The 26,732-nt window shown below is 24.0% G+C and overlaps 4 protein-coding genes across 8 annotated transcripts; 3 read left to right on the top strand and 1 right to left on the bottom strand.

The window, feature by feature from the left end:
• Positions 1-8,917: 8,917 nt before the first annotated feature.
• On the bottom strand, positions 8,918-20,290 carry LOC126902623 (uncharacterized). Of its 5 annotated transcripts, none has more exons than XM_050680079.1 (2): positions 10,267-10,320; positions 8,918-10,108 (listed from the first exon to the last, which is right to left on the bottom strand). In XM_050680079.1, the coding sequence occupies exons 1-2, from the start codon at positions 10,297-10,299 to the stop codon at positions 9,221-9,223; spliced, it is 921 nt and encodes a 306-aa protein (XP_050536036.1). In that variant the 5' UTR covers positions 10,300-10,320; the 3' UTR covers positions 8,918-9,220. The 5 variants fall into 5 exon arrangements, with proteins under 5 accessions (XP_050536036.1, XP_050536035.1, XP_050536037.1 ...); XM_050680078.1 differs by having other exon boundaries at positions 8,919-10,108; positions 10,194-10,272; XM_050680080.1 differs by lacking the exon at positions 10,267-10,320 and adding an exon at positions 20,177-20,290 and having other exon boundaries at positions 8,920-10,108.
• On the top strand, positions 13,969-16,034 carry LOC126902635 (uncharacterized). Its single transcript, XM_050680108.1, has 4 exons — positions 13,969-14,122; positions 15,299-15,466; positions 15,523-15,744; positions 15,935-16,034. Exons 1-4 carry the CDS (start codon positions 14,075-14,077, stop codon positions 15,974-15,976), a joined length of 480 nt encoding a protein of 159 aa, XP_050536065.1. The 5' UTR covers positions 13,969-14,074; the 3' UTR covers positions 15,977-16,034.
• On the top strand, positions 17,230-19,309 carry LOC126902634 (uncharacterized). Its single transcript, XM_050680107.1, has 4 exons — positions 17,230-17,395; positions 17,938-18,114; positions 18,182-18,400; positions 19,115-19,309. Exons 1-4 carry the CDS (start codon positions 17,348-17,350, stop codon positions 19,154-19,156), a joined length of 486 nt encoding a protein of 161 aa, XP_050536064.1. The 5' UTR covers positions 17,230-17,347; the 3' UTR covers positions 19,157-19,309.
• A 2,083-nt stretch (positions 20,291-22,373) lies between the features above and the next one.
• LOC126902628 (uncharacterized) lies at positions 22,374-23,753 on the top strand. Its single transcript, XM_050680093.1, has 4 exons — positions 22,374-22,582; positions 22,659-22,865; positions 23,242-23,520; positions 23,587-23,753. The coding sequence occupies exons 1-4, from the start codon at positions 22,523-22,525 to the stop codon at positions 23,656-23,658; spliced, it is 618 nt and encodes a 205-aa protein (XP_050536050.1). The 5' UTR covers positions 22,374-22,522; the 3' UTR covers positions 23,659-23,753.
• Positions 23,754-26,732: the final 2,979 nt, after the last annotated feature.

The following is a 26,732-nucleotide window of genomic DNA, read 5'->3' on the forward strand; positions in this document are numbered from 1 at the left end:
AAAAAAAAAAATTTATTTTACCATAACTTTTAGCTCAATTGGTAAGTTTGACATTGACATAATTAAATAGAAAATTTTATGACAATTAAAAAAATTGTATCGTTAAGATCAATATGCAGTCAGAAAGTTTTATAATTACTATTTATTGTAAATTTATCAGAAAAGCTCAATATTTTTTTGCATTTTTATGGTAATAGATAACTTAAATAGAAGATAATAATTTCCTAATTTCCTAGTAACTTTGATTGTTTGATAAGATTCTACAATTGAAATATTGAGAACTTAATTAATTTTAATGATTTATTTTAACTAAATGAACCAATCAAAACAAAGTTGTTAAAAAGATTTACTCAATTGAGTGTATTATAAAATNTAAATAAAATTGTTAAAAAGATTTACTCAATTGAGCGTATTATAAAATTTGATTATATTTGTAAAAATCAATTGTTAATTCAGGAGAAAAAACAATCATTTTTTTTAGAAATGATTTATATAGCAACACGTTAGAAAAAAATTTGAATATTATAGTCTAATAGTAGCACACACAAACAGAGTAATAAAATTATTAAATTACAAAGTAAAATGATTTAATTTTGTAGTTGAAACCTATCATATCAAACTTCATTCGTTAATAAATATTTTGAAAACATTAGAAATTAATGATTTTAATTGTCTTTATCGAGACGATGTAATAACTAACTATTTAATTGATAAATTAGAATTTTTTTTTCAATTTTTGAGGGTAATATCTTCAACTAGATACGAATTGTAGTCATTTGACGTATCGTTGAAAAAAGTAGGTCAAGTTAGAGCAGAGAAAATAAATGATAGTCACAAATAAATATCTTCTCGGCTTTGCATCGAAGATAAAACTTAAAATATAGTAAAACAATTTTAACACGAATAAGAAATTTCTTCTTGTAAGGGGCGACTAAAGTGATGGGATAAAAATGGGCTATTTATGCAAGTTTAAATTTCAAAGTTAAAAATTAAAAGAAGCAAACAAATTTAAATAAGTTTAACTTTCTATGCTCTATTAATTTTTTATTTATATAATATTTATGAAAATCTGTACTCCCCAGAGTCAGGTATTTTAAAATAAAATAAAATACAAAACCCAGAATTTTAACACAAAAATAGCAAATTTTTGAATACGGTAGTCATTTTTACCGTGAAGACAAATCCAGAGGTCAAATTTTTTTTTTTAAATTAAAGTATATTATATAAGCTTTAATTTAAGATATATATAAAAGTGTCAGTATTTCCGGAATACTTTCAAAAATTAAATTGAAAATATCATAGTAACAATACGCATGATTAAAGTTTTGACCCCCCTTGTTAAAGGGGTATGATCCGATTTACAAAAAAAGCGTGCCAGATGAAAGGGGTATATAAATATTTATTATAAAAAAATAATAATATTGATCCATACATTTTTCCAAAAGTTATATAAAATATAAATTAAATAATATAACATATAAAATCGAGAATTTTTTCACGGAAATTGTACGTTTTTCTTTAACTTTGATGTCCGTTTTCACCACGAAGACAAGTCCAGAGGTCAAATTTTTTTTTTCAAATTAAAGTATATTACATAATATTTAATTTAAGGTATATATAAAAGTGTCAGTCTTTCCGGAACATTTTCAAAAGTTAATTTTTTGTGAAAAAGTTGTCATTTTAAATCCCCTTCTGTGGGCATGTAAAGGGATAAATTTATAAAAAAAAGTATATCAAATGATAGATAAAGACATCATGCATCTATAAAAAAAAAATTATATCGATTTTGTCATTTTTAAAAAAGTTATAGCAGTTTTAAGTAAAAAAATTGAAAAAAATTCGAAAACTAGAGATTTTTAAATTTGTAATTTTTTTGGAGGATTCTCCCATTTACGGAGAACGAGGGAAATGTTTTCAATTTTTGAGGGCAATGTCTTCGATTAGATACGATTTGTGATCTTTTGACATATTGTTCATCAAAATCGGTCCAGCGAGAGCTGAGATTGAGCGTTCACAGACACAAAAAAAAAAATAAAAAAATACATCATAGTAAAATTAATACCTTCTCAGCTTCGCATCGAAGCTAAAANACATCATAGTAAAATTAATACCTTCTCAGCTTCGCATTGAAGCTAAAAAATATTAAAGCCAACATTCACTAAAAATGTTTTTATTATATTCCCAGAATATTATTTAAAGTAGCAAAGAAAACTAATGAAAAATATATATATATATATATGTGTAATTCATAGATATATTAAATCTAACATTTTCAAAAATTAAAAATCTTCTACTTTGAAATTTCTAAAAATATCGACTTAAATAGTCGCGAAAATAAATCCTCTCATATTACTTTTAGTCTCCTTCCTAATAAAACTCCCAAAGTTTTTTTTATAACAGTCCTATTCCTTATTCAAATGAAGCTAAATAGCTTGGTCTTCTCCTGACCGTAAACTTAACTGGTCGTCTTACATTCATGGCAAAATAATAAGTGTAAACCAATGGCTTAGAACACTCCAGCCACTACAAATTAATAAAACTTCCAAAACTAAATTGCACACTAAACTCATAATATTTAAAAGCTTTATCAAATCAATGTAGTCGTACGGTATTGAGATATGGGGAGCAGTAAAAAAATAAAATACTAGCCATGTTCAAGTTTTACAATCCAAGTGCCTTCGCCGAATTCTTAACGCCCCATCTTATATATCAGACGAAACAATTCATAAAGACCTCCACTTTCCTACTATAAAACAAACTTCTATCTCTCGATATAAACACTTTCATAACCATCTCCAAAATCATCTAAATCTTCTTATTAAAAATGTGTCCTTACTCACAATCCCAGATAACCCTCTTCGCCGCCTAAAAAGACTGGTGTAAAAACCTTCAACAATAATTATTTGTTAATATTTTTGTAATAGTTATTTACTCCAAAAATTTAATATGAACGTTTAATTTAAGTTACTAATGTCAGTAGTAATTATAGCATACAGCGAATATATTGTTTTATCGTAAATACTTATTGTATATTTTATACAGATTGTATTTTTATTTTAAATAAAAACAAAATCTTTTTTATATTTATAAAACATAAAAAAGTTTATATCAGTAAAATTTATAACAATTAATTTATTTTTGTTCTTTTTATAAAAATAACTATGTACAAATAGAGATTTAAAAATAGAAAAAATTTTAATTAAAATTTTTTCTTTTCAATTTATAAAGTAGGTTTTGGAAAAACTGTGTTTCTCAAGCCTAATTTAAATTAAAGCATTTAGTGTGTACAATAATATTATAAAAAATATTGTTTTACTTGTGAAAGTTTGACAATTTTAAAACTGCATAAAGTTAAAACTTTAATCTTTGACGCAAAGCTGAGAAAGTATTAGTGTTGAGATGGTGTGGGTTTTTTTCATGTCTGTCCATGAAATTTCTCAGTTTTCACTGGACTGATTTTGTTGGATTATGCATAAAAAGAAGCTAATATCAATGTAATTTGAGCATTGTTATCGAAAATTTAAAATATCTTTTAATTGTATATATTTAAAAATTACATTACCATAAAACTGGCATATTGAAATCATTTTATTATATTTTAAAACTGCTATTGCTTTAAACAATAATCTCAATTAAATAATAACACAGTATATTAAAGATAATAAGCTTTATTTTGGTATGCTTTTAATGAATATCTAATCAAATAACCGGGCCTGGTGTGAATTTTAATCCTGGACACGACACTGGATTTTAATATGCTAAAATCTATCGTCAACCACTAGGTGAAGTTGAAAATAAAAATTTTTATTTATAAAAAAAATAACGTTTATACTTCTGGCTGAAAGTAAAATAATAAAATATAATGGCCGTAAATAAAATAATAATGTGTGCTATCTGAAAATAAAATCGTATATGTAAAATCTATTATTTTAACTAAAGTGTTGCTAAGTGACTGGAATTTTTTTTCCTATATATACGGTAAACATTCAATAAGAGTTTACGGTCTGCCGTTACATGTGAACTGTCAATTTGTCGTCGTGAATTCATTTTGTATTTTGTGAAAATCAAGCTATTCAACAAGGTCATTATGGAATCGCAAAATAAGAAAATTGCAGAAGTAACCAAGCAGATCGAAGGAGGCCGGGACAAGTTGATCGAACTCCTCATTAAGACCGACAAAATTTATCGAGTGGTGATCAAACTAATTAATGAGGATTTGAGAGAAATGGAATCAAGCAATCCATCCCAGCCTCCCTGTACCACCTCCGTCGTGTTGCGAGACTGTTTGAAAGATCAAAGGATGAACATTTTCCGCGTTATGGACATCTACCTTGACAATTATGATGCCGAAGAAACGCTAAATATGCGGAATATTAGATCAGTGTGGGAATTTTCGCATACCTTGATCCAATTGGTCATTCCGCAAATTATATCTTCCTCGTCTGAGCCCAGCATCGTAAACAATCACGGACTATTTATATTCAGCAGGCTTCGGGATATAGCTGATCAGATGGAATCTGTAGCAGGTAGAAACAAGATGTTGATGTTTAAAATAAATTTAATTCGACGTTATACTAGTGGATCGTTATATCCAAGATGCTCATCGTCACGCCGCAATCGCTCCTTACGACGGAGTTTTCAGTGAGTCGATGCTTAAATATTTTCAAAATCTGCAACATTTGTTTTTCACTCATTTGAGGTAGATTATTTTAAACACTTAAGTATTTTTTTTATTTATTACACATTTATATGTTTCGTTTCATGAACACTTGTTCAATTTTTATTGTTGTTTGTTGTTAACTTTTACCTGTTTATTTTGTTAATTTTTTTATTTAATTTTAAAATTTTGTTTATTTATTTTTTTCTCATACAATAAGACATATTTCATTTGTAAATTAACAATGTCAATTGTTTTTTTAAATAAATAAAACTGTATTCTATACTTAAAAAATATTTGTTAATTATTTTATTAATAACATCTTCAACATATATGAAACTTAGTTATAAATATTAGAACGAGATTCTGGAGGAACAACTACTTCCAGTGGCATGTCCAGCGAGTAAGTCGTGCAGGCCCGACTTACCTAAATCATGTTATCAGATCCATGACTGGACTCCATAAGATGTTTTATGATTGAAAAAAAATTAATGTCATTAAAGCTGATGCGTACGAGGCAGCTAGACCGTAGGACGGCTAGTTGTGCACCGCACTAGAATGCCGTTTTACCTTAAGCCTGCTTAAAAAACGTTATTATTGATGTGGGATTGGGTCACCTAGGAGATGACGGCTAACTATACATCCAATAAGTAAATGAAAGTAGACAATAATTAAATAACAAATAATCACATATATTAGAAATTCCTTAGAGAGTATCTTAAATTTAAGGGGTCACGGGGGGCCCTTAAATACTAGTGGCTGGCGAAGCGGCATAAAACAAATCTCAATTAAAACAAACAATAAATAATATTAAAAATAATATAAAACTCAGCTGTATAGATGACGTTGTTGATAGTGATGAATGGACTGTATGAGATCTTGTGGTAATGGTGTCGAACATCTGAGTATGACGAGTCAGAGTGTAAATCCAGGCACGTAATGGCAGATGAGAACAGACTACGGCAATGATAATGTCTAGTGATGCTCAGGGATCAATCACTAGTGCCGTGCAAGGGCACGTAAACTTTGAGCACAAGGGTGCAATAAACAAGTAATAAAAAACTATGGCGTACAACAGCCGAAAAATTTTACCATTCAAGCGAAGGCGCTTGTTACAGAGCAAGGAGTGACACAAAAAAAAACAATTTACTGACTGACTTATGACAATGAACTGTACACGGATGAAAACCGTCACGGAAGTCATCGATTTGCCGTGATGGGTGTGCAAGGGGGTGAGTAAAGCAAGATGCTGGTGATCAGCTGTCCCACGAAATAATATAATCAATGATCTTTGTAACAACTGGTCAACTAGATCCTTCTAAAGGCGTTCTGTACCATACAGATACGATTTGTGATCTTTTGACATATTGTTCATCAAAATCGGTCCAGCGAGAGCTGAGATTGAGCGTTCACAGACACAAAAAATAAAAAATAAAAAAAAAAACACATCATAGTAAAATTAATACCTTCTCAGCTTCGCATCGAAGCTAAAATCTTATTATGTATATAAAATAGACCACCCTCAAATATAAAATTTTTTTTTCAACTCTATTTTTTAAATCTCCCGGAACGTCTGTCAACCTTAACCACTATTAAATTAAAAATGTTGAAGTATTTTACAATACTACAAAAACAAATATCCCTGCAATTATTCTACAATGAAAAACCCAAGATAAAAATAAAAACTTCGCAATATTTACAAAAAAAAAATATTTATACGCTTATAATTGCGGAATATATTTAATTTGTTATGCTTTCATTATTATGATAAAGATGAATTTCGACTCAATCCCGATTTAATAAAAATTGATCACTTATGGCTATTATTATTTAAAATTAAAATCATGTTAAAGATACTAATTTAAAACTAAAAATTATAGGAAATTTTTAATTCAAATAGTCACAAAAATTACTAAAAAATCGTGGATACAGATTTCGGAAACAATGTTACCATTATTAATATATATTGACTACTCAACCGTAAAAACCCCTCTTACATACCCCTAAGAGACCTTATCATCTAGTGATGTTATCACTAAGTAATATTATCACATTTTGACAGTTTACACAAGGTTAATAATACATTTTTCAGTAGACCAAGATCCTAATTAATTCAATTGTTCTTATTTTTAAATATTTTTACTGTCTTCTTATACTAAGTTCTTTGTGTTCTTTAAACCTGACCCTGATGTTCAAATCAATGTGAAATTTAACAGTTTCTCATGGAAACGTATTTTATAATAATGATTTTAATTACTATCTTCTATACTTGTCACTATGCCGCGTCCCAAATTTCAATATATTAGAACAAATTAACTAATTTAAAATGTTATACTTTAAAAAGTTGATATAAATACAATAAATAAGAAAGTAATATTTAATAATTATCTATATAGCTTGATTTATAAGTATACTACTCCACCTTTTTTCTTTAAATAATACATTTTTTTTATAAAATTGTATAGATTAAAATTTAATTTATTTTTATAAACCATTATAAATAATAAGTTTACTATAAGAAAAAATTATTCCTAAGATTAAATTTTATGCATAATTTTCGAAAAATAAAGGATTATTTTTTTATTAATAAATGAAGAATGGTCTAAATAAAATTTTGACTGGACGATAATTAGTTTTATATCATTACTTTTTGAGATATTAAAATTTGAAGTTTATAAAAAGTGAGGAACGGAGTAGTACTCTATTTTTACTACAGTTTTATTACTATTAAGTGTAGTAAATAGCTGAGCAAGTATTAAATAACTTCGACATTAGTATAGTATAAGTTTTTACCACAGTAGTAAGCAATTTTTAAATTCTTAAGTAATATTATAATGTCATATAAAGGGAAAATGCAGGGTAAGCAAATTAATAATGGTGGGAAAAAGAATGTATAAAGTGAAACGTGAAAAGTATAGGGGGATTGGCGTTTTGACTAAGAAATGTCAAGTTACGGGTCAGGACGTTTAGTGCGTGAAACTTTTTATTTTGACGGCTTAATTTATATTGTGTTACATTTTTATATTACATTTTGATTTTGTCTTTATTACGTTTCGTAAATAAAATATAACTATTCGAAAACCGACACTTGGTCTAAATAAATACTGGATATAAATACTTTATATACAGCGTGCTATTAAAATTATGTGTGTGCGTGCTGGCTAAGTTTTTGGTTTAACTGTTCTTTTAGTAGGTATAGTGAAAAGGTAGTTGCGCTGGTGACTGTCGAGGAGCCACCCTTCAGTCTTCTACTTTTGAGCTAAACCGTGCTGACGGGTCTAAAACCTACCCCTTTAGTGGTTCACTAATTGGAGGGATGGGTGCTGACCAGTGTATCCGACGGCAGGACTCGAGAAGAACCAAAAACGACGAACTCGTAGTTAAAAGTATTAGTTAATTTGTGTACTATTCTTGTGTCTACGTCGGGTTACTACCGACGTCCAACAAAAGTTAATAAAGTATCTATTACTATTAATTGTATCTGTTAAAACAAAATGTATTTAAACTCTAGACTCTAATTTAAGCAAATAAAATAAAATTATTTATCAATGTACTATTTGAAAATATCATGGTAAATACAAATATTCATCGAAAATCTATAAGGTTTACTATTTAATAGTATGATTACATATTATTAGAAATATAGAAAAATCAAGTGATTGTTTAAATTTAAATATTAATTGAATTAAAAAAAATCAAAATTAATTTCAATAATCCAACTGATTTTGTCCAATTTTGATATTAGTTTCCTGTAAAGATATATATACACACACACACACATATATATATATATATAGAAGTAAATGTTTTTCTTAAGATGAAATTTTAGTAAAATTTCTATTCTACTCAATGCATAAACACAATTTCAAATTGTGAACTAAAAGTTAAACTATGCTATTTGTACTACAGAAAGTAATTATCAATCACAATTTTTTTTATATTAAGTATAAAAATGTATAATTCATTGATTACATAATTTTTTCATTCTATTTTATTTATAATATCGTTATTAATGGTTAGGATATTCGTATGACATTCAATTGAACTCATATAAATGTTCAATAGAGATTATACCATGATTTAAATTTTTTTTGCTTTTCATTTACCTTAGATAATGTTTAAAAAAAAAAATAAAAGTTTTGACAAAAGTGTAAAAATATTTTTACATACTGTGCTAAAATGTTTAGGATACAAAATGTTCATATTTTTATACAAACTACCATTTAATCACTAATAGATGTATAATTTGTGCAAAATGTATTATATTTTAATTAATGTATAATATACATTGGATATATTTAACTAATTATTAAACTTATCAACCGTTCTTAAGAGTATATATAAAACATACCTTTATAAATAAAAAAGTTCATTCACCTTATATAAATTCTTTAGCTAAAAGATAATGTATAAATTATTATGCTCGAGAAATTACAGTTTATTACAAGATTATGTTTACGTACACACTTTTAACTAAAATTTTGATTTATTAACTATACGTATATTAATACTATATAAGTTCCTGCAACTCTATATTACTCTTGCTCTCCAGAGCATAATTACTTAATAACTAATTGTTTTATTATTGATAAACTCTTTTTTGTTATAAAAGCAAGCATGTGTTTGATTATTAACCATTAAATCTTTTTCTATTTTCAAGTACTTATTTTCAATATAAGAGTGCTTTGTGTTTAATTTAGAGCTAATAACTGTATCTGTAAAGAGCTCCGTAAAATAATTATGTTGAGGTTTACTTGGTTTTTCAGTTTCTGAGTTATTTAAATAATTGGATCTATTATGTGATGTAAACGGTAGAAACTTTGATGTAGAGTTTAGAATTTTGTCTGAATTCACATTTTTTAAATTTTTACTGTATATTTTGGTACTGTTGTCATTCATTGTGTTTCTTATAAATTTATGTGTCGGGCTGTCCTCGTTGCCTGATGGTTCTTGTAATAAATTAAGATAAATCCTTAATGCTTCACTCATTACTTGATTTAATAAAGTTTTATTATGATTTATCTGTTCTTTATTGGGTGAAATTTGCTTACGCATAATTTTATCTTCAGAATGTAAATCAAAATAGTTATTGTTGATAGGTTGATTGTTTCCATGATAAACTCTGAAATTATTCATCTTTCCTTCAAAATAATCATTATTTTTCGGATCTTGTATAGGAAATTGTTGTAATTCGTGATCTTTGGCTATTTCTTCATCAAAAGTAGAAGCATCGTAATTTTTAGGAGCATTCACGCGACGTATTCCTTTGATTGGTTCACATTTCATATGAATAATTATTGGTTCGGTCATATCTGAATCCATTAATGAAAATGATGGCTTGCATATATTTTCTTCGAGAAAATGATCTGTGTTTTTAAAATGCCTAGGATAAACATATGAAGGTGTTTGATCATATTTCCGTTGAATCTTTTCTTCGATTTGACATGTTATCTAAAAAATATAAAGAATCGTTGCATAAATAAACCACATTTATTTTTTGTACTTATGGATATAATTATATTATACAATATAATACGATTAATAATAACAGCTTCAGTATGTTCATCATATATATACGCAGATAATATAAAACAATATAATTAAATTACGTTTTTAAAACTATCAATTTTAATAGCTAACATCAAGTTTTAATACAAAGAGATTTGTCAACTATGTGCTCACGCAATGACACAAAAATATAAGATTTTTTTTTAATAAGTTATTTATATCTTATACACTTTAACACAAAATAATAGCTCTATTTACCCCCTCCTAAAATCTTATCATCTTCAGTCTTTTTATGTAAATATACATGTTTAATCAGCTTAAAAATAAGAAAAAGACTCGTCAATAACATTTGAACCATAACTTTAAAAAATATTAGCATTTTTATATCAGGTTGATAGAAGTAGTGTAGTTCATAAAAGCCTAGAGATAAAAATGATTAAATTCACGCTTTATTTCTAGCCTTTTATTAGATTTTAGTAACTTACAAAATACTAGTTAGGTTTATTTTTTTAAATAAATAACTTTATTTGCATAATAATATTAAAATGTATAAAACTCAATTAAATAAGAGACGTAGTTTTGAATAAAAAATAAATATATAAACAATAAATTAATAGACAATACGTAAATATAAAAAAGTTAACTGTTAACTTAAAACTTTAGGTTTGACCTGATATTTCTGGAAAAGTATAAAAATTACCATAGTTTTTTCATAAAAATCTAGTTTACTAATTAGTAAAATGTGTTTTTATTGATTTAATTTAAGAATACATAATTGAAAAATAAAATGAATATTTATTATTCTTATTGTTAGACACAAAAAGAAAAGATTAAAAATTTTTTAAATATTGATAAACGGGTTAGTACATTTCGAGGCAAGACATGTTATTATTATATTTAATCAATTAAAATTTAGCTTTTTTTTAGAAAATATATTTTAATACTTTTTCATTGGTCCTTTGAAGAACGACCAGTTTAATTAAAATAGTATTATGTAAGATTCTACATTTAGTTAAAATTCAGGACAAAGTTGAAAAGTTATATTTTAATTTATTTTATTGACTAAAATAGAATTTTTTGTTGATGAAAATTATTATATATAATAATTTTTTCACTCTTAGTTCTTATTTATTCTTAGATAATTTAAATAATGCTCAATTTTACGAAAATGCTAAGTATCATTAGTTTTTATTTATTAGTTATTTAAGGAAAATTAGAACTTTAAAATAAATATAATAAGTATCAGTAATAAATTAAAGTATATGAATTTTTCCTCAAAAATAACTAGTTATTGATTAATATTTTAATGATACAAAGTGTGGGAATCTAGAAAAATCGGCTCCATTTATCTAAATTCCCATTTTATTATTATTTACTTTTTTTTTAGTAATATTTTTATTTGATTTTAATTTTAAATAAAAGTTACTATATTAATTTACACCATTTACTCTACTAAAATATTTTTAAAAACAAGCGATAAAACTTTTTATTACTTGTAAAATTGTGAACGTCAGTAGTTGTATAGTTGTCCAAAAGAAATTGGCCATCTTGTTTTGTAGTATTTCAAGTTATAGATTCCGAATTCACGATTACTCTTCGAAAACAATAGATCAAAATCTATTTCTAATAATAACGTTAAGTATTATTCGAGGAACATAGTTTTATATTAATTTAGCTATTAAAAAACGTGATGTTTAAATGTTTCTATGACGGACTTAAATGGATGTAAGAAACTGTAACATTTCTGTATATGATATTGTAAAACGTGATTTTTTGAATGTAAGGAATTAACCTTAAATTATTAGATTTATACTTAGATATTCTAATTAAGTCTGATGTATAATTATTTCAGACAACAAAAACAAATTATTCAACTAAATTAGGAATGTGACATATGATCACTTGTAAATGAAAGTAATACAATACATCAATTAATTAACTAAGCCATTAAAGAATTAACTGTGTAAATTGTAATTTATAAACCTACCAATAATTTTTAGCGTTCTAATTTAAAAAAGTATTTTCTATGCTTTGAATACAAGCATTGGTTGGATATATTTCAAGGGGCATTAAAATATAGAGAATTTTTGAGGTATCGCATTTGCAATATGTTTGAATAATATACAAGCTATGGATTAATTTTTTTTATATAATTTGTTTCATTTTTGATATTTTGGGTTGAAGCTGAGAAAATTTCATTTTAATATAATGTGTTAATCTTCTTCTTCATTTTTTCCTCGTTTTAATCCCAACTACTTGGGGTCAGCTCTACTCTTATCCTAAATTTCCACTTGACATAATCTCCCACATTATCTACGCTCATATCATATGTTTTCATATCGCATTTAATATAATGTGCTAATATACATTTATTTAGCTTCAGACCCAAGTATGAAATGATCTAAATACATAATCATCAAAAATTGAAAAATTTTCTTAAATTTTTTCTATTAAGGAAAATATATCAGAATTATTATCGTATTTCAATACTTGAATTCTTACTTAAAATTCTATTACAAATAAAAAAATATTAACCTCAAAGCCTCAAAAATTATTAAAAAAATCGTGAATACATATTTTGGAATCAATGTTACCACAAACACATACTGACACCCCCACCGAATAATACTCCCTTATATAACCTTATTGACCTTATGAATTCATCAAATGTCACATTTTGTCAGTTTTTTTTTGAACCTACTCATGAAAATTCTACTACAAAATTTATGATAACAGATTTTTGGAAATTTGTTTTTATAAAAAAAATTATTAATATAATTAATTTAAGAATGAAGTTGTAGAATATACACTAAATATTAAAAATAGTCTACATTCCGAATGTAAATTTTTTTTATAATTTTACTGTTGTGTTGAAGAATAATTAAAATTTGTCATTTATTTCAATACAATATTTGTAAACATTTAAATAAGTAGACCATGTGTCGATTATACGATCAAATATGCATAGTTACGGGTAATATATAGAGAGTACACGATTTTTTTTTTTAGCTTATGTTATATTTTTAATGAATGGAATTACAAATTCATTCAATGTATTATTAAATATAATCTATATATATATATATATATCAAACTAAGATTATAGTATATAATAGTTTTATTTATGATAAAGGAGGTAAAGGTTATTGCTCCGTACATTTTTTGAGTAGCATAAGTTAATACGTAACAGGAAATACGTCGTGTATTTTACTGTTGTACAAATTTTATATAATGGAAATTTTTATTAAGCTATTAGTCAATGATTAAACAAATTGATTGACGAGTGCGAATTTCCGCTTCAATGTAATAATATAGCTTCTCTTTTCTCAATATATTTTAAGGAACACTGTTGATAACTTTGTTCAATTAAAAAAAAGTTTTTTATTCATATTTGTTCCTAGATTCAATATATCATGAATTAGTGTGAAAAACCTCCCACACACAAATTGTTAAATATCTATTACTAAGTAGTATAAGTTTTCTGAATTCGGTTATATAAAATTTTTCATTTACATTTTTTGCTCATAGGAGATTTTTCCCATCGAGTGATGATGTGGATATTTGATGTATTTAAGATAGAGAGAGTGATTTTTATGTACAATGAATTGAAAAGTTTCAACAATTTTCGCTTGACAATTTTATATTTATAGAAAAATAGTTTTCTACGCAACAAGCTGAGAAATAGGATCTCCTTAGTACGTGTATAGAAAAAAAATTAAATGTAAATTAAAAATTATGTAAAGAATATATTCAAATGTTGACTGTCGTAATGTGAAGAATAATATTAGCAAACTACGATGGCTATATAAGTAATATATCTAAGACAAATTAAATCACTGCTGCACAATAATTTCATTTGTTTCATAATATTAAACTTCAAAATAAACTGTTGTATTTATTTTCTCAATCATGAATGGGAAAATCATATTTTGTCTTTTGGTTGTGTTTTTTGGTCAAGTAAGTATAGTTAAAGTAAAAAAGAAATACTAATTTTTTTTTATAAAATTAAACATCTTATTAGATTTTGTTAAAATTTAAATTTAAACTTATTATTTTTTATTAATTAAAAATACTCAAAAAAAACCCAGCACAGTGGGGACGTGGCATAGTTGGGTACAGTATAGATTTAATTTGACTGTGATTCAAATCATTATCATAAAAAACGCTTCCATGCAAATCTGTATACGATGTTTAATTTAAAAATCATCTGAAATCGTAAATTTCAACACCAAATGTGCATGTTTTTTAACTACGGCAACCATTTGCACATAATAGATACATCGTTGTGACAATTTTTTTTTTAACTTATAGTACATAACATTATCTTTATTATAACATATGTTTAAAGCTCGGAGTATTTCCAAAACATTTTCAAAACTTAAGTTGAAAATTTTTAATTTTTGTGCAGAAGGTGCTATTTTGAATTCCTCCCTGTGGGCAGATTAACGGTTATATTTTCAAAAAATGCATATCAAATGAAAGAAATATATCTATAGTTTCAATGTAAAAAAGAATTATTTGGATTTGTTTATTTTTCAATAAATTATGGCAATTTTTAGAAAAAATTTTTTTATAAAATATGATTATATATTTAAATATTAAAATATTAATATTTGACATATTTAAAATGTCAAAATTTACCGATTTTAAAAAATCGTATTTTTTTTAGGCGATTTTCACTATTTACAGGGAATGAGCAAAACGAGCAAAATTCTTTAGCAAGATAAATGTTTGAAGTATTATAAAAAAAAAAATTCGCGATAATTTGTCTATTTTTTAAAAAGTTATTTCAATTTAATGTAAAAACGACAAATATCAGCATTGACTGTTCTATGACAACTATAATTTTTTGAGATATTTCTCTTTATGACTGAGACTAAGGGGAACTTTTCAAAATAATGGCACAGATCCAATATAATATTTTGATCGATCGTTAAGTATAATCTATCTGCTGAGTAATGGGATAAAAATACAAAACACTGCATGGTAAAACTAATAGCTTCTTAGCAGATCGTAACTAAAAATAAATTGTGATTGTATTTTATTTTTTATGTTCATTTTACAATTTAAAATAAATAACAAAAATTTGCTAAGAATGCATGAAATTTATCTTTATACATTTTTAAAATATAGACATTGTCTGCTACAAATTTCATGGCCGGATCAGAATTGAAAAATATCGCTGATCAATTTTCTAATTCAGCAGTATCCATTTCACAGCATGTATCATCGGCAATTGATAATGATATTCAAACATCTCTTAACTGGTTTAATCTACGCTTAACCGAATCATTCATCAACGTAAGAATTTTTTTTTGTAACATGATCCTTTTAAATATAAATAATCATTTACTTAGTTGGAAAGCAAACTCGCTCATTTAAAAACACTTATGAAAAGTTATGCTAGTCCAGAAATTATGGAAGCAATTGAAAGTTATGAAAAAAAATTGAAGAAACTTATCTCTGCTGCTAAGGAATATTTCAAAGAAAAAATAACCCAACCAATTAACAACAATAATATCGAAAATGAAATAGCTAAATACAGTAATCAAATCATAAAGGCTACTAAAAATTCTGAAGTAATGTTTATTTACATTTTTATAGTTATATTTATCAATATTCTTCTAAGAGTATTAATTCTAAAAATATTGTTATTTAAATCTATAAATTTGATCAAAATGTTGATATTTTACAAAAATGGGTTATTGAGATTTATCATAATTTTAATTTATAATAATAAAATTAATTTTACTCTTTTAACTGTTTCAGGATGTTGTAAATCGAGCTATTAATCGTCTTACATTAAAATAATTTAAGAAATTATGTAATTATTTTAAAAATTAATATACATAAAGTTTTATTTATTATATTTTTATAACTGTTTAAATTACAAATTATACAATTTCAAATGTATCAGTTTGAGTCAATCTATAAAACAAATATTATAAAAGAAAAGTTGCGTAAGGTGTCAAAACTTAATAATAATTATTGAGAAAATAACTTATTAGAAAAATCGGACAGCAAAATAAATAATTAGTAATGGTTTATTCAGTTATGTTATCATGATTAAATTATGTTTTCCCGCTTCAATTAACTTTTTCACTGAATCGTTTTATTTTCTAACATTTTTGAATTGGAGTACACTAAAAATAATTAATATTAAATAATACAAATCCAGTGAAATCTCAAAAAACATTTTAGGTGGATTATCCTTGCAGATAGTTAAATATCACCCAACATAAATTTAATGATTAAAATTTTATTGTTTTAAATTACTATATGATCTAATTATATTAAATTTACATAAATTTACCACGTGATATTGCATCGATTTTAAATGTTGATTATACTTTTTTATTTTACTCATTAATCAATCATAGTTAAGATATTTGTAAATTAATTTACTTTCTATAAGAAATAAATGTTCAATACCAAAAGCATTGACATTATTCGAGAGAATATGATTTTTTCTTACAACGCTGAAAGTATCAAAACGTAAGATTGTATTTTGTTTCACACTATTTGTTATATGTTAAAGAATTGTAGTTTAAATTTCTTTTTATAAAAGGTAATGAAAAAAGTGAATAAATATAATATCTACTCGAGTTTTTCTTTCTAATAGTAAAATATTTAAATCCAATTAATTATGTAACAGAGTTTTATAAACAAAAAAAACAAGTAAAATATTTATTGAATACAATCCTTTGAGTCATCAATTATTTTATATCATATATAAAAGTTCACTGAACGAAAGCAAATGTAAGATGCAGTTAAGCCTTATCACTTAAATAAATGTAACATAGGCGTAATAGATATGTATATAAACAGTGAAGAAGTTTTAAATGCAAAAATAAATTTATATTTACAACTTGGAATAAAAAAATATCGAAAACGCATGCAAAATTGAAAAGCACAAGAAGATAATGTTGACGTCAGCTTAACTATTTAAAATAAAAATTGACCTCTCATCATTACATTGATCTAACCTATTGAATATATACGTACATTACTTTTCAAATGCTTTAAAATACTGTTAGATGTTTAATATATAATATGAGTAACGAATCATATCAGTAAGATTTTGATGACTATATAAACCAGACGACCATTTAGCGCCGATCAGTCCTGAATGACTAGTTTGTTGATTTGTTTGTAAAAAATACATAAACCTTTCTTGTAATCATGAATGTAAAATTTGTTTTTTGTGTTGCTGTTCTTTTAGTTGGACAAGTAAGTTAATATTACATTTTTTTATTTATTAATCAAAAATTGCCAATGCATTTATATTTTTGAATAGTATTTTATTAAAAATAAAAATAAATTCTTCATTTTAAAATATGTTCTTTTAAGTTAATATTAAATATCATCAAAAAATTTGTTTTTATTATATTTTTCACTATTTTGATCAAACTACTAAAAATTAGATAGAATAATATATTTATCTATTTTTATGAAAAAAATCCTATATAAGTAAAAATCAATATAAACTACGTTATAAAACAGTAAAAGTATTTAAAATTGTAATAGTTTGTTAATTTATCTACTTGTAGAAAATAAAGATTGCGTCTCGTAAAAAGAAGTGTACAGTGTACTCCAAAATTCTATGAATTGTTTTTTGCATTATTTTTTCTTCTCGCACCATACTGGATTTACCAAATATATTTCGTAAAAATAGTATATATTTTGTTTAACCGAGTTGAAAATAAAATTTGACTACATTCTAATTTTATTTTTGTGTTGTGAAATATTATAAAATTAATTCAAATTTATAGGCAATGTCTGCTTCTTTGTTCGACGGAGATGAATTGAAAAGAATTGCCGAACAATTTTCACAATCTGCGTCCTCTATTTCACAACATTTTAAAGAATTTATTGGTGTTACACCAAATTCTGACGCTCAAAAAACAATTGAGAGATATAGAGCATACTTCATTAAAGGAATTTCTGATGTAAGATCAAATATTTATTATATCATTAGGATTTCATATAAGTATACCTGAAAATATAAATTTTTAGATTGAAAATGAATCTGTCAAGTTGGGAGAGCTTATGCAAAAATATTCTGATCCAAAACTCGTTGAAAAATTTAATCAATACGAAAAAGACATGAAAAAGTTCGCATTAGATGCTAAGCAATATTTTGATGATAAAGTAGGAAAACCAATTAATGATAAATATAAGGATGATATAAAAAAAATAACAGAACAATTCATCAAGTATACCAAAGAAGTCGAAGTAAGTATTAAAAAAACAAAATTATTGAATAATAAATAAAGTCCGGATTTGCATGCATTTTATTTGAGCCAATTTGAAGGACCCAAGTTTGTGCTATTTATTCCAGAATATATAGTAGTTTTGAAATATTTTGTATTTTAGGGAGAGGAATATACCTTCCTAACTCCTCCAATTTTTAACCACAGTTAAAAGACATTACTAAATTTTCAAGCCAATTAATAGAAATTTGTACTGACTAATGATGTATTTGGAATAACTAAACAAAATCTGTAAATGCATATAAATCCAAACTTAATAAATCCAGATCTATTAGAAATAAAATATATTTTTTTAATTATTATTTTTATTTAAAATACCATATTTAGTTTTATTATGATTACCTAAACTACAATTTTATTTATTTAAATAAAATTTAATTCATTTAATTTATTTATTTAAATTAATCCTTTTTAATATTTTACTTTTCTAATTTATATTTTAAATTGATAAAAAGTTCAAAAGGGATTCAATTTTATTTTTATTTCTCAAAGATATATTTTATTTTAGACTAAATAGAAATTCATTAAGTCATTCTAAAAATTGTCCAAAATATTTCAGTGTATATATTACTACATGTTAATAACTAATGGGGTTTGATTTATTGATGAATTTTTTTAGTACATACTTCAATTTATTTAATGTAAAATATTATATAAATTAAATTTTTTTTTTCAGGGTTCCGTCAATAAACTCATTGATAATACCAAGAAATACTGATTAATAAGCCGGTAAATGTTCTCCAAATTCCGTATTGTAATTTTATTTTATTTTATTTTTTTTTTTTTGAGACAAAAATTTTGTATCTATATCTATATCTATATATATATATGTTATGAAATTAAAATAAATCCTATATTGTAAAGACTTTAATTAATTGTTTTATTGCTGTGTATTTTATTAAGTTTATATTGTTTTTGTAAATTAACAGTAGAATAAGAAAATAAATAAAAGTAGAAGTGCATCAATAAGAATATTACTTCGATGTTTAAAATAATCATGTTAAATATTAATCATCTATTAAAGCTTGTAAAATCGTAAGTAAAATAATTTAAACCTAACAGAAAATTATCGTTATATAAAAGATAATTGTGTAATATGAATAGAATAGTTAGTTATCAAGATAACGTTTTTTTACACAATGCATAAGTTAAATTATTTTATATTCACCAATATGAGGTAAATTTATTGTTTTCTATTTACTGATATTTTTAAACCTGTTTCATTTGCAATCAGTTGTCATTGGCGTGGACATTTAAAAGAAGGTTAGGAAATGTCAGTTATCAATTGGTTTTTTCTGTGCCTATTATAACTGTAATAGTTATATTATTTACCTAGACATTTTGCGGTACAAATCAAAAAACAATTTTAAAAAAATAATGAGTAAGTTCAATAATTTATTAATTTAAGCAGGCGTATATGTTTTATTGTAAATTAAAATTCTGATACATAGAGTGTAATTGTAATTAATATAAATTATTATATAATTTATTTTTCATTAAAAAATATTTACTAAGTATAAATAGTCATAGAAATTGTGAATTATTTAAAAATGTTTAATTATCACAGATATTCCAGGAATAACTCAAAGTATTTATTAACCTTAAGTTAATCCAATAATTTAGTTCTCATTCATTATTATTTAAAGAAATTTTAAAAATGAAAAATAATATTTTATCTGATTTCAAATCTGTTCTTATATATTTTTAAGACGTCTATTTTCAATTAATTACTACTTACTCGAGTATCAAGTAAAATGCTTGCGCTTAAAAAATTTAAAAAACAATTTTTAATTATTTTCGAAATTGATAGTTATTATAATAAAGATAGTTAGTACAAATGATGGATTTTTGTGTCAACTTAACCTTATTTTAAAGTTATTATCGATAATATTTTATCAAATATGTATCTAAATCTTAAACCTGATACGAGTCCAATTAATTGTACAAGTCAAGTTCATAGATCTATTTAAGTTTTCGTAAACTCGTAAAGCCTTTTCCAACTAGACAATATAGGCAGCTGTCTTCTTTTAGTGTATATGTATTGATTCTTTACTTGCTTTTAGAAATTAGTATTAAATTATTGACAATACAAATGTAAAATATTATAATAAATAATTATGGTTATAATATTTAAAAACTTAATGTAATATTAATTAAAAACAAATAGGATCAAAATTAATGAAACAAATAATTTTTTAAACGGGTAATTTTAATTTAGACATTTCTTGGAATTTGAAGTTCGAAACAAATGTTCCATTTGCACCCATGTTAACACGGTTTGATCGACATTACAAAATCAAATTTCAAACAATACAAAATATATATATACATTTGCAAAAAAATGTTTTTATAAAACTATTTTTTTTTTTTTATAATTAATGATTATTTAAAAAATTATGTATTAAAAACAATACTCTAAATCACTCTTAAAACTTCAAACTTCACACACTTAAAACTCTTTTTAAAGTTTAAAAGAAAGTTAAAATTTGTTTACAAATGTAATTTTAGTCATAACGAGTAATTTAGAAGGTATTTCGTCTTTTATACACAATTTTTTTGTAAAGAACATATTTTAAGCTAATAAATATTACAAATATATTATTCTAATGTTCTTTCTATAATCCTCGCGTTAATGTCAGTTGTATTCTTATCTTGTTTTACTTTAAATTATTATTAATATTAGTAAATATGTCTAATTGAACTATGATAAATCAACTTTCTTACTTTTGCTTAAGATCAATATTTTCAGTTTTAATAATCATACAAGCGTGACTTAGTTATCATATTACAATTAAACATTACTAGATTTTACTGTTTAATAAGTTTTAAACAGAAGTTTTAAATTTCTGTAGTTGACTATGTAACAAAATGTTTATCATTAAATTTAATATTATTTCAAATAAGACATTTGAAAAAAAATTGTTTTAAAATTTTTGATTCAAAGACCTTATACATAACAATGGTTTTACCTTAATGTCATACTTTTGCGACTTTATTTTATTGAGAAAATTTTATTTAGTTTGAATTAAGTCCTGCATATAAAAGTTGAATTAAAAATTATGAAAAAGAAATACTATTATCAACCTTTTGTTACATCAATAAAAACAAATATAAAAGAAAGTTGAGAATGCAACTTAATTTGCACTTGCGTAGTTTTACATATGAATTCCCCTTCAGTGTTCTAAAATAAAATAAAATGTTCATTAATTTAAAAAATATAATTCGCATAATTTAAAAAAATAATGAAGTATTAACAATAATTTTTTATTAACTTTCAATCGAAATAATTCAATACATTTTGAGGAATTAATTATTAATATATATAACTATTTTTTTAGTTTTTTTTAAATTATGTATAAAATGCACATAATTTCACACATTTTTTTACTTAGACAGTTTTTCTCGTGTATGATCGAATTGTATCGCACAACATTATTTTTTTAATTGAATAATGATTTAATTATTATCAATTTAAATATAATAATTTAATACATTTTATTAATATGATTTTGAATTTAGTATTTTCTAAAGTGTTTTATTTTAGGTTATTATTGTAAGCATATAAATGTAGTCGTACAAAAGTGCTGAGATACATAAAGTTATCCTATCCATAATTGTCTGTTATATATATTTGAAATTCAAATAGTATTCATATTAATTAAACATAATGAATTTATATTATGTTAACTATTCAAAAAAATATAATTCAAACTCCGAATGATTACTCAAATGTTATGGTATTTTATTGTATCGTAATCAATAAGGTTAAATTGCACACGAGGCATTAGCTAATAATTAGTCATAGGTATTTTCCTTAAATATCCTTTAGTAGATAACTTTTTATAATTTGTGAAATAATTTTTACAAAGAAAACATTATTTTTTGGTTAATCATCACAACTAACTTGTTTATTTGAATTTGATAGGTTAAATGGTATATAATACAGATAATAGAAGCTTATCTGTTACGTATTACTGTTTCTAAAGTTCATAGTTTATGCATAAAAACTGACCAAAGAGAATAATCAAGTTTATTCCTTGTGTGAAAGCACTTTATGCAAGTTGTCATTAGGGAAAAATAAAAAATGGCGCTCATCAAAAATTCATATTTGAAATTTATTTTTGTTTTAGTCTGTCTATCACAGGTATATAGTTTTCATTTTATTCCTAATAAAAACGTTTTTTAAAAAAGATTTACATGTTTTTATGTTTATGAAAAAGGTTCAAGGCGCACTAAGACTTATACCTGACAAGCCTGATAGTCCATTCGATGAATTTTTCAGAGAACTCCAAAAATCAGTTAGCAAAGTATTTGATAAAATGCAAATGAGACTAACTGAGGCTGATATCCACGTTGAAAAATACTTCGATAAACTTAAAGATAATGTTGCACATTCGGAAGATTCTATTCATGAAGCTATTATTAGAGTAAGAAAAGTCTAATTTTTTTATAAATAATATATTCTAATTATATATTAGTATTTGATTAAAGTACTATAATGAAATGCAGTTACAATAACTAAAAGTGTGATTCCACTAAACGTAAAAATTGAAATTTTTTATTAAAGTATCTTAAACAGTTTAATGAAGTTTTTAAATGTTTATAAGCGTACATTTCATTACAGTTTTACACAAATTATATAACAATAACTAAATCAATTTATAAACCCATTCTATTCTATATATTATTAAAGAACACGTCAATTAAAAAAATATTTTTTTAAGTTATAAACTCATCATTATTAAAAAATTACAATTAATAATATTTTAATTAATAACCTTTATTAACCTATTATTATTTTAGTTCGAAGAAAATCTAGATAAATTCCAAAAGCAAATTTTCGAATTTTTACCAAAACACATTGACCAAGCTATTGATGAAATGAAAATGAAGAATCCAGAATTAGCAGAAAAACTGAAGAAATTGAAGTACGAACTGACTGAATTAAAAGAAGATATTTGTAAACTATTCGAAGAACTTAAAAAACCATTTATTGAACGTTACAATGAATTAAGAGATGAATTTTACTCAAAATCGAAACCAATTGCAAAAAGATTGACTCCTATCCTTAAGGATATTGAAGTAAATTTTGATAAATTTAAAAATATATACAATTAAAACACTAATAATAAAAATTATATTTTTTAGGACATTGTTTTAACTTTGATTCCTGATAAAAATGATTTTTACAAAATGAATGAAATCAAGAAATTAAATTAATGACTACAGAACTCTACTGATTTTTTTTACCAAATATCTGTTTATAAAATATTAATAGACAATTTTAATAAAATGTTAAAACTGTATTAAATTCATTAAGTAGATTTATTTAATAAAACCTTTGATTTACTTTCTAAAGGTCAAATGCTATCTTATTAACAAATATTGCAAATAAAATTTGTTCTGAAAGAGTTTAGTTATTTTTATCGTAATTTATGTATAAAGTCCAGGTTAATGTACTTGTAGGCTTAATTAAGTTTTTTAATACTTAATTAGTCATTTATAAATAATAAATTGGTTTAAATATTTTTTTCTTAAAAATTATTGTGAAAAGATTAGTTAATTATTTATCTACATTTTTAAAAATTCAAAGCGTAATAATATTTTATTTTTTTATCCCAACTTATTTAGAATTTCTTCATGGATAAAATCTATCTTAAATTTAGTATTTTAGTGCCAAGAAAAGTTTAATGGTATTTTAAGAGAATTGTTACTATAATATGGTTATTTAATTTTGAGTCAATTTTTATTGCGAATATATGTTGAAATTAATTTGGTAACTTGACCTAAAATCTATGAAATTGGAGTAATTAAATAAAAGTTACCAAAAAGAAGATAAAACGACTTTCACCAGTCAGGGGTATTTACAATGTTCTTGTCTTTGGTGGAGATATGAGTAAGAAATTTGTTTAGTACTGTTCCAAATTATATTCTTTTCGAATATTTGTTTTCAAAATAGTACCTTTTCCTCATCGTTCACCATTAAATCACTCACGTTACCAGTAAGTAAATGAACTTCTTTGAGTTCTTAATTTTTATCTCTTTAGGCTCATTATTAATTTATATTTCGCTGTTATACATATAATATTAATACATATTTATTCTGTAAAAATTTTAATTAGAAGTCGTGGCCTTGTGGGTAATAACTTATGTTTTAGCGCAGGAGTACCGAGTTCTATCCCCAAGGGGCCAATGAGATTTTTATTGTAATTTTTTTATTATTGGTGTATGGTCTTTAGTACAAGCCGGTCATAATATCCACCCAGGTCCATCATTGGCTTAGCCAAGAACCATTATTGAATCTTTAACATGTGAAAGAGGGCTTACAACCTCTGCAGCATTTCAAGTTCGAGAGATAATAAAAGAATGTAAAACTGATAATTTATTTATTTTCTAAAATATTATATATATAGTAATAAAAAATTTTAATTAATTAACATAATATGTTAATATAATATTAATGATTTATAATATATTGAAAATTAAAATTTTAATATTTCAGTAAGACTAAATTTAGATATTTTCTCTGTTATAAAAATCTACTAACTACAACTTGTTACAATATAATTTTATATTTTAATATTTTTTACATCTAACTTAGTGGTTTTCATTTGTTGGTTACCCTATCAATATTTATTTCAATTTTTATACGACCATACAAAGGATTTAGTAGGAAATGCTAGTCCTTCTAGCATCTTCTTCTTTATTGCATATGTGTCCTACATCCATATTCTTCCTTATAATATATTCCGGACAAATTGAAGCAATATCCGTTAATATTCTAAGAGAGGTCATGCAAAACTTCTAATTTCAAAGAAATTTATTAGAAGAAAAAGATGATTTTTGAATATACGAACAGTTATAAATGAGAACCTTATTTTCAAAAGTATATACAAACCAAATAGTTCAAATCAATATTCTGTAGTAATGAATATCTTATTTTTTTGTCTTAATAAAAATTAAAAAAAATATTATTTAAATGCTATAAATTTAATTAATATATTATTTTATTTCTAAAATTTTATTTCTTCTATAGATTTTGATGAGTAAATGTTGAAGACGGATTTAGTCGGTTTTAGTAGGAAGAGAATTTAATTTCGTGGATAGTAAAGATCTTTTAGAATAAAATAGAAATAAAACACTAACTGTCTAATAATAACCATACTAAATTTTCACTCGTACTAATATATGTAATTATTTAAATCTAACTTATACAATTACTAAGATTCTTATTACATTCCACATACATAATATTGTTGAATTTCCCACAAACTGACTCTCCAAATATTTAAGATAACATAATGACAATAATACACATATTAAAATAAAACAATATTTCTAAATAAAATTAAATATCGAACAGATATCAATAGGTCAATAATCTACAGGAAATTTTATCGAATACATATAAACATGTATTAATATAGACATTTTTATATTGCAATATGATCTTAATATAGGTTTTAAATTGTTGGTATACAATTAGTTTTAAAAATAAAGTCCTTAAATATAAATTTATTATTTTTATTAATGAATTTTGGTTAATTATTATTTATTATATTGGTATATTATTATATTTTTTTATTGGTGGTCATTATTCATTATGTACAATTATAGTAAGTTTTAAATTGTATACTCATAAACACTTAAAATAATATATTACCATGCTTGTAGACTACTTTATAGAGTTCATTATTAAAACAAAATAGTATTTATGTACAACAAATTTAATGAAACTCTACACATCTTGATTTGATTTTAACAAATTTTAATAGATTTTTAGAATATAATTATTATATATACTTAAATATTCTTTTATTGTTTACTAATTAGAAAATTCTCTTTTTATTCTTATATAAGATTTTTTTTAGATTAATCTGTTAATAATCTATCTTTTATTTTTATAAATATTTGATGTGCAACATAGTATTAATAAGTGGAGATTTAAAGAAAATTTAGGAAGGTGTTATTTTAATTTCGATATTCAACCTAAGAATAAATATAAGTTAAAAAATGTATAACTTTTAAAAGTTACTTGTAGAATTTAGCCTAAAAATTTTTATTTTATTTTCTATTTGCTTAGTATTTATCATGATCCATACAAGTAAATAAAACTTATTCATAAATTTTTATGAAAAACGTCATAATCAACAGAAAATAGTCTGTAGTAATGCTGCAAATTACACTGTATTTTATGTTCATACAAACAGATATACGTATGTTTCATGGATTATATTGATTTTGATCAAAAATAAGCCTAAAAAGGTTATTTTTACATGTTATCTATAATATTA

The sequence above is a fragment of the Daktulosphaira vitifoliae genome, unplaced genomic scaffold (assembly GCF_025091365.1).
Source record: "Daktulosphaira vitifoliae isolate Bord-2020 unplaced genomic scaffold, ASM2509136v1 Scaffold_3, whole genome shotgun sequence".
In the NCBI taxonomy this organism is placed as follows: Eukaryota; Metazoa; Arthropoda; class Insecta; order Hemiptera; family Phylloxeridae; genus Daktulosphaira; species Daktulosphaira vitifoliae.

Excerpts from the sequence above, each read along its gene's own strand:
- LOC126902628 (XM_050680093.1), top strand. The coding sequence starts at position 22,523 with ATGGCGCTCATCAAAAATTCATATTTGAAATTTATTTTTGTTTTAGTC. Across the intron at positions 22,583-22,658 it reads TTTTAGTCTGTCTATCACAG|GTTCAAGGCGCACTAAGACT; the intron begins GTATATAGTTTT and ends TTTATGAAAAAG. Across the intron at positions 23,521-23,586 it reads CTATCCTTAAGGATATTGAA|GACATTGTTTTAACTTTGAT; the intron begins GTAAATTTTGAT and ends TATATTTTTTAG.
- LOC126902623 (XM_050680077.1), bottom strand. The coding sequence starts at position 11,712 with ATGGCCAATTTCTTTTGGACAACTATACAACTACTGACGTTCACAATT. Across the intron at positions 10,109-11,658 it reads TGACGTTCACAATTTTACAA|ATAACATGTCAAATCGAAGA; the intron begins GTAATAAAAAGT and ends TATATTTTTTAG.
- LOC126902635 (XM_050680108.1), top strand. The coding sequence starts at position 14,075 with ATGAATGGGAAAATCATATTTTGTCTTTTGGTTGTGTTTTTTGGTCAA. Across the intron at positions 15,467-15,522 it reads TAACCGAATCATTCATCAAC|TTGGAAAGCAAACTCGCTCA; the intron begins GTAAGAATTTTT and ends TCATTTACTTAG. Across the intron at positions 15,745-15,934 it reads AGGCTACTAAAAATTCTGAA|GATGTTGTAAATCGAGCTAT; the intron begins GTAATGTTTATT and ends TAACTGTTTCAG.
- LOC126902634 (XM_050680107.1), top strand. The coding sequence starts at position 17,348 with ATGAATGTAAAATTTGTTTTTTGTGTTGCTGTTCTTTTAGTTGGACAA. Across the intron at positions 18,115-18,181 it reads TCATTAAAGGAATTTCTGAT|ATTGAAAATGAATCTGTCAA; the intron begins GTAAGATCAAAT and ends ATAAATTTTTAG. Across the intron at positions 18,401-19,114 it reads AGTATACCAAAGAAGTCGAA|GGTTCCGTCAATAAACTCAT; the intron begins GTAAGTATTAAA and ends TTTTTTTTTCAG.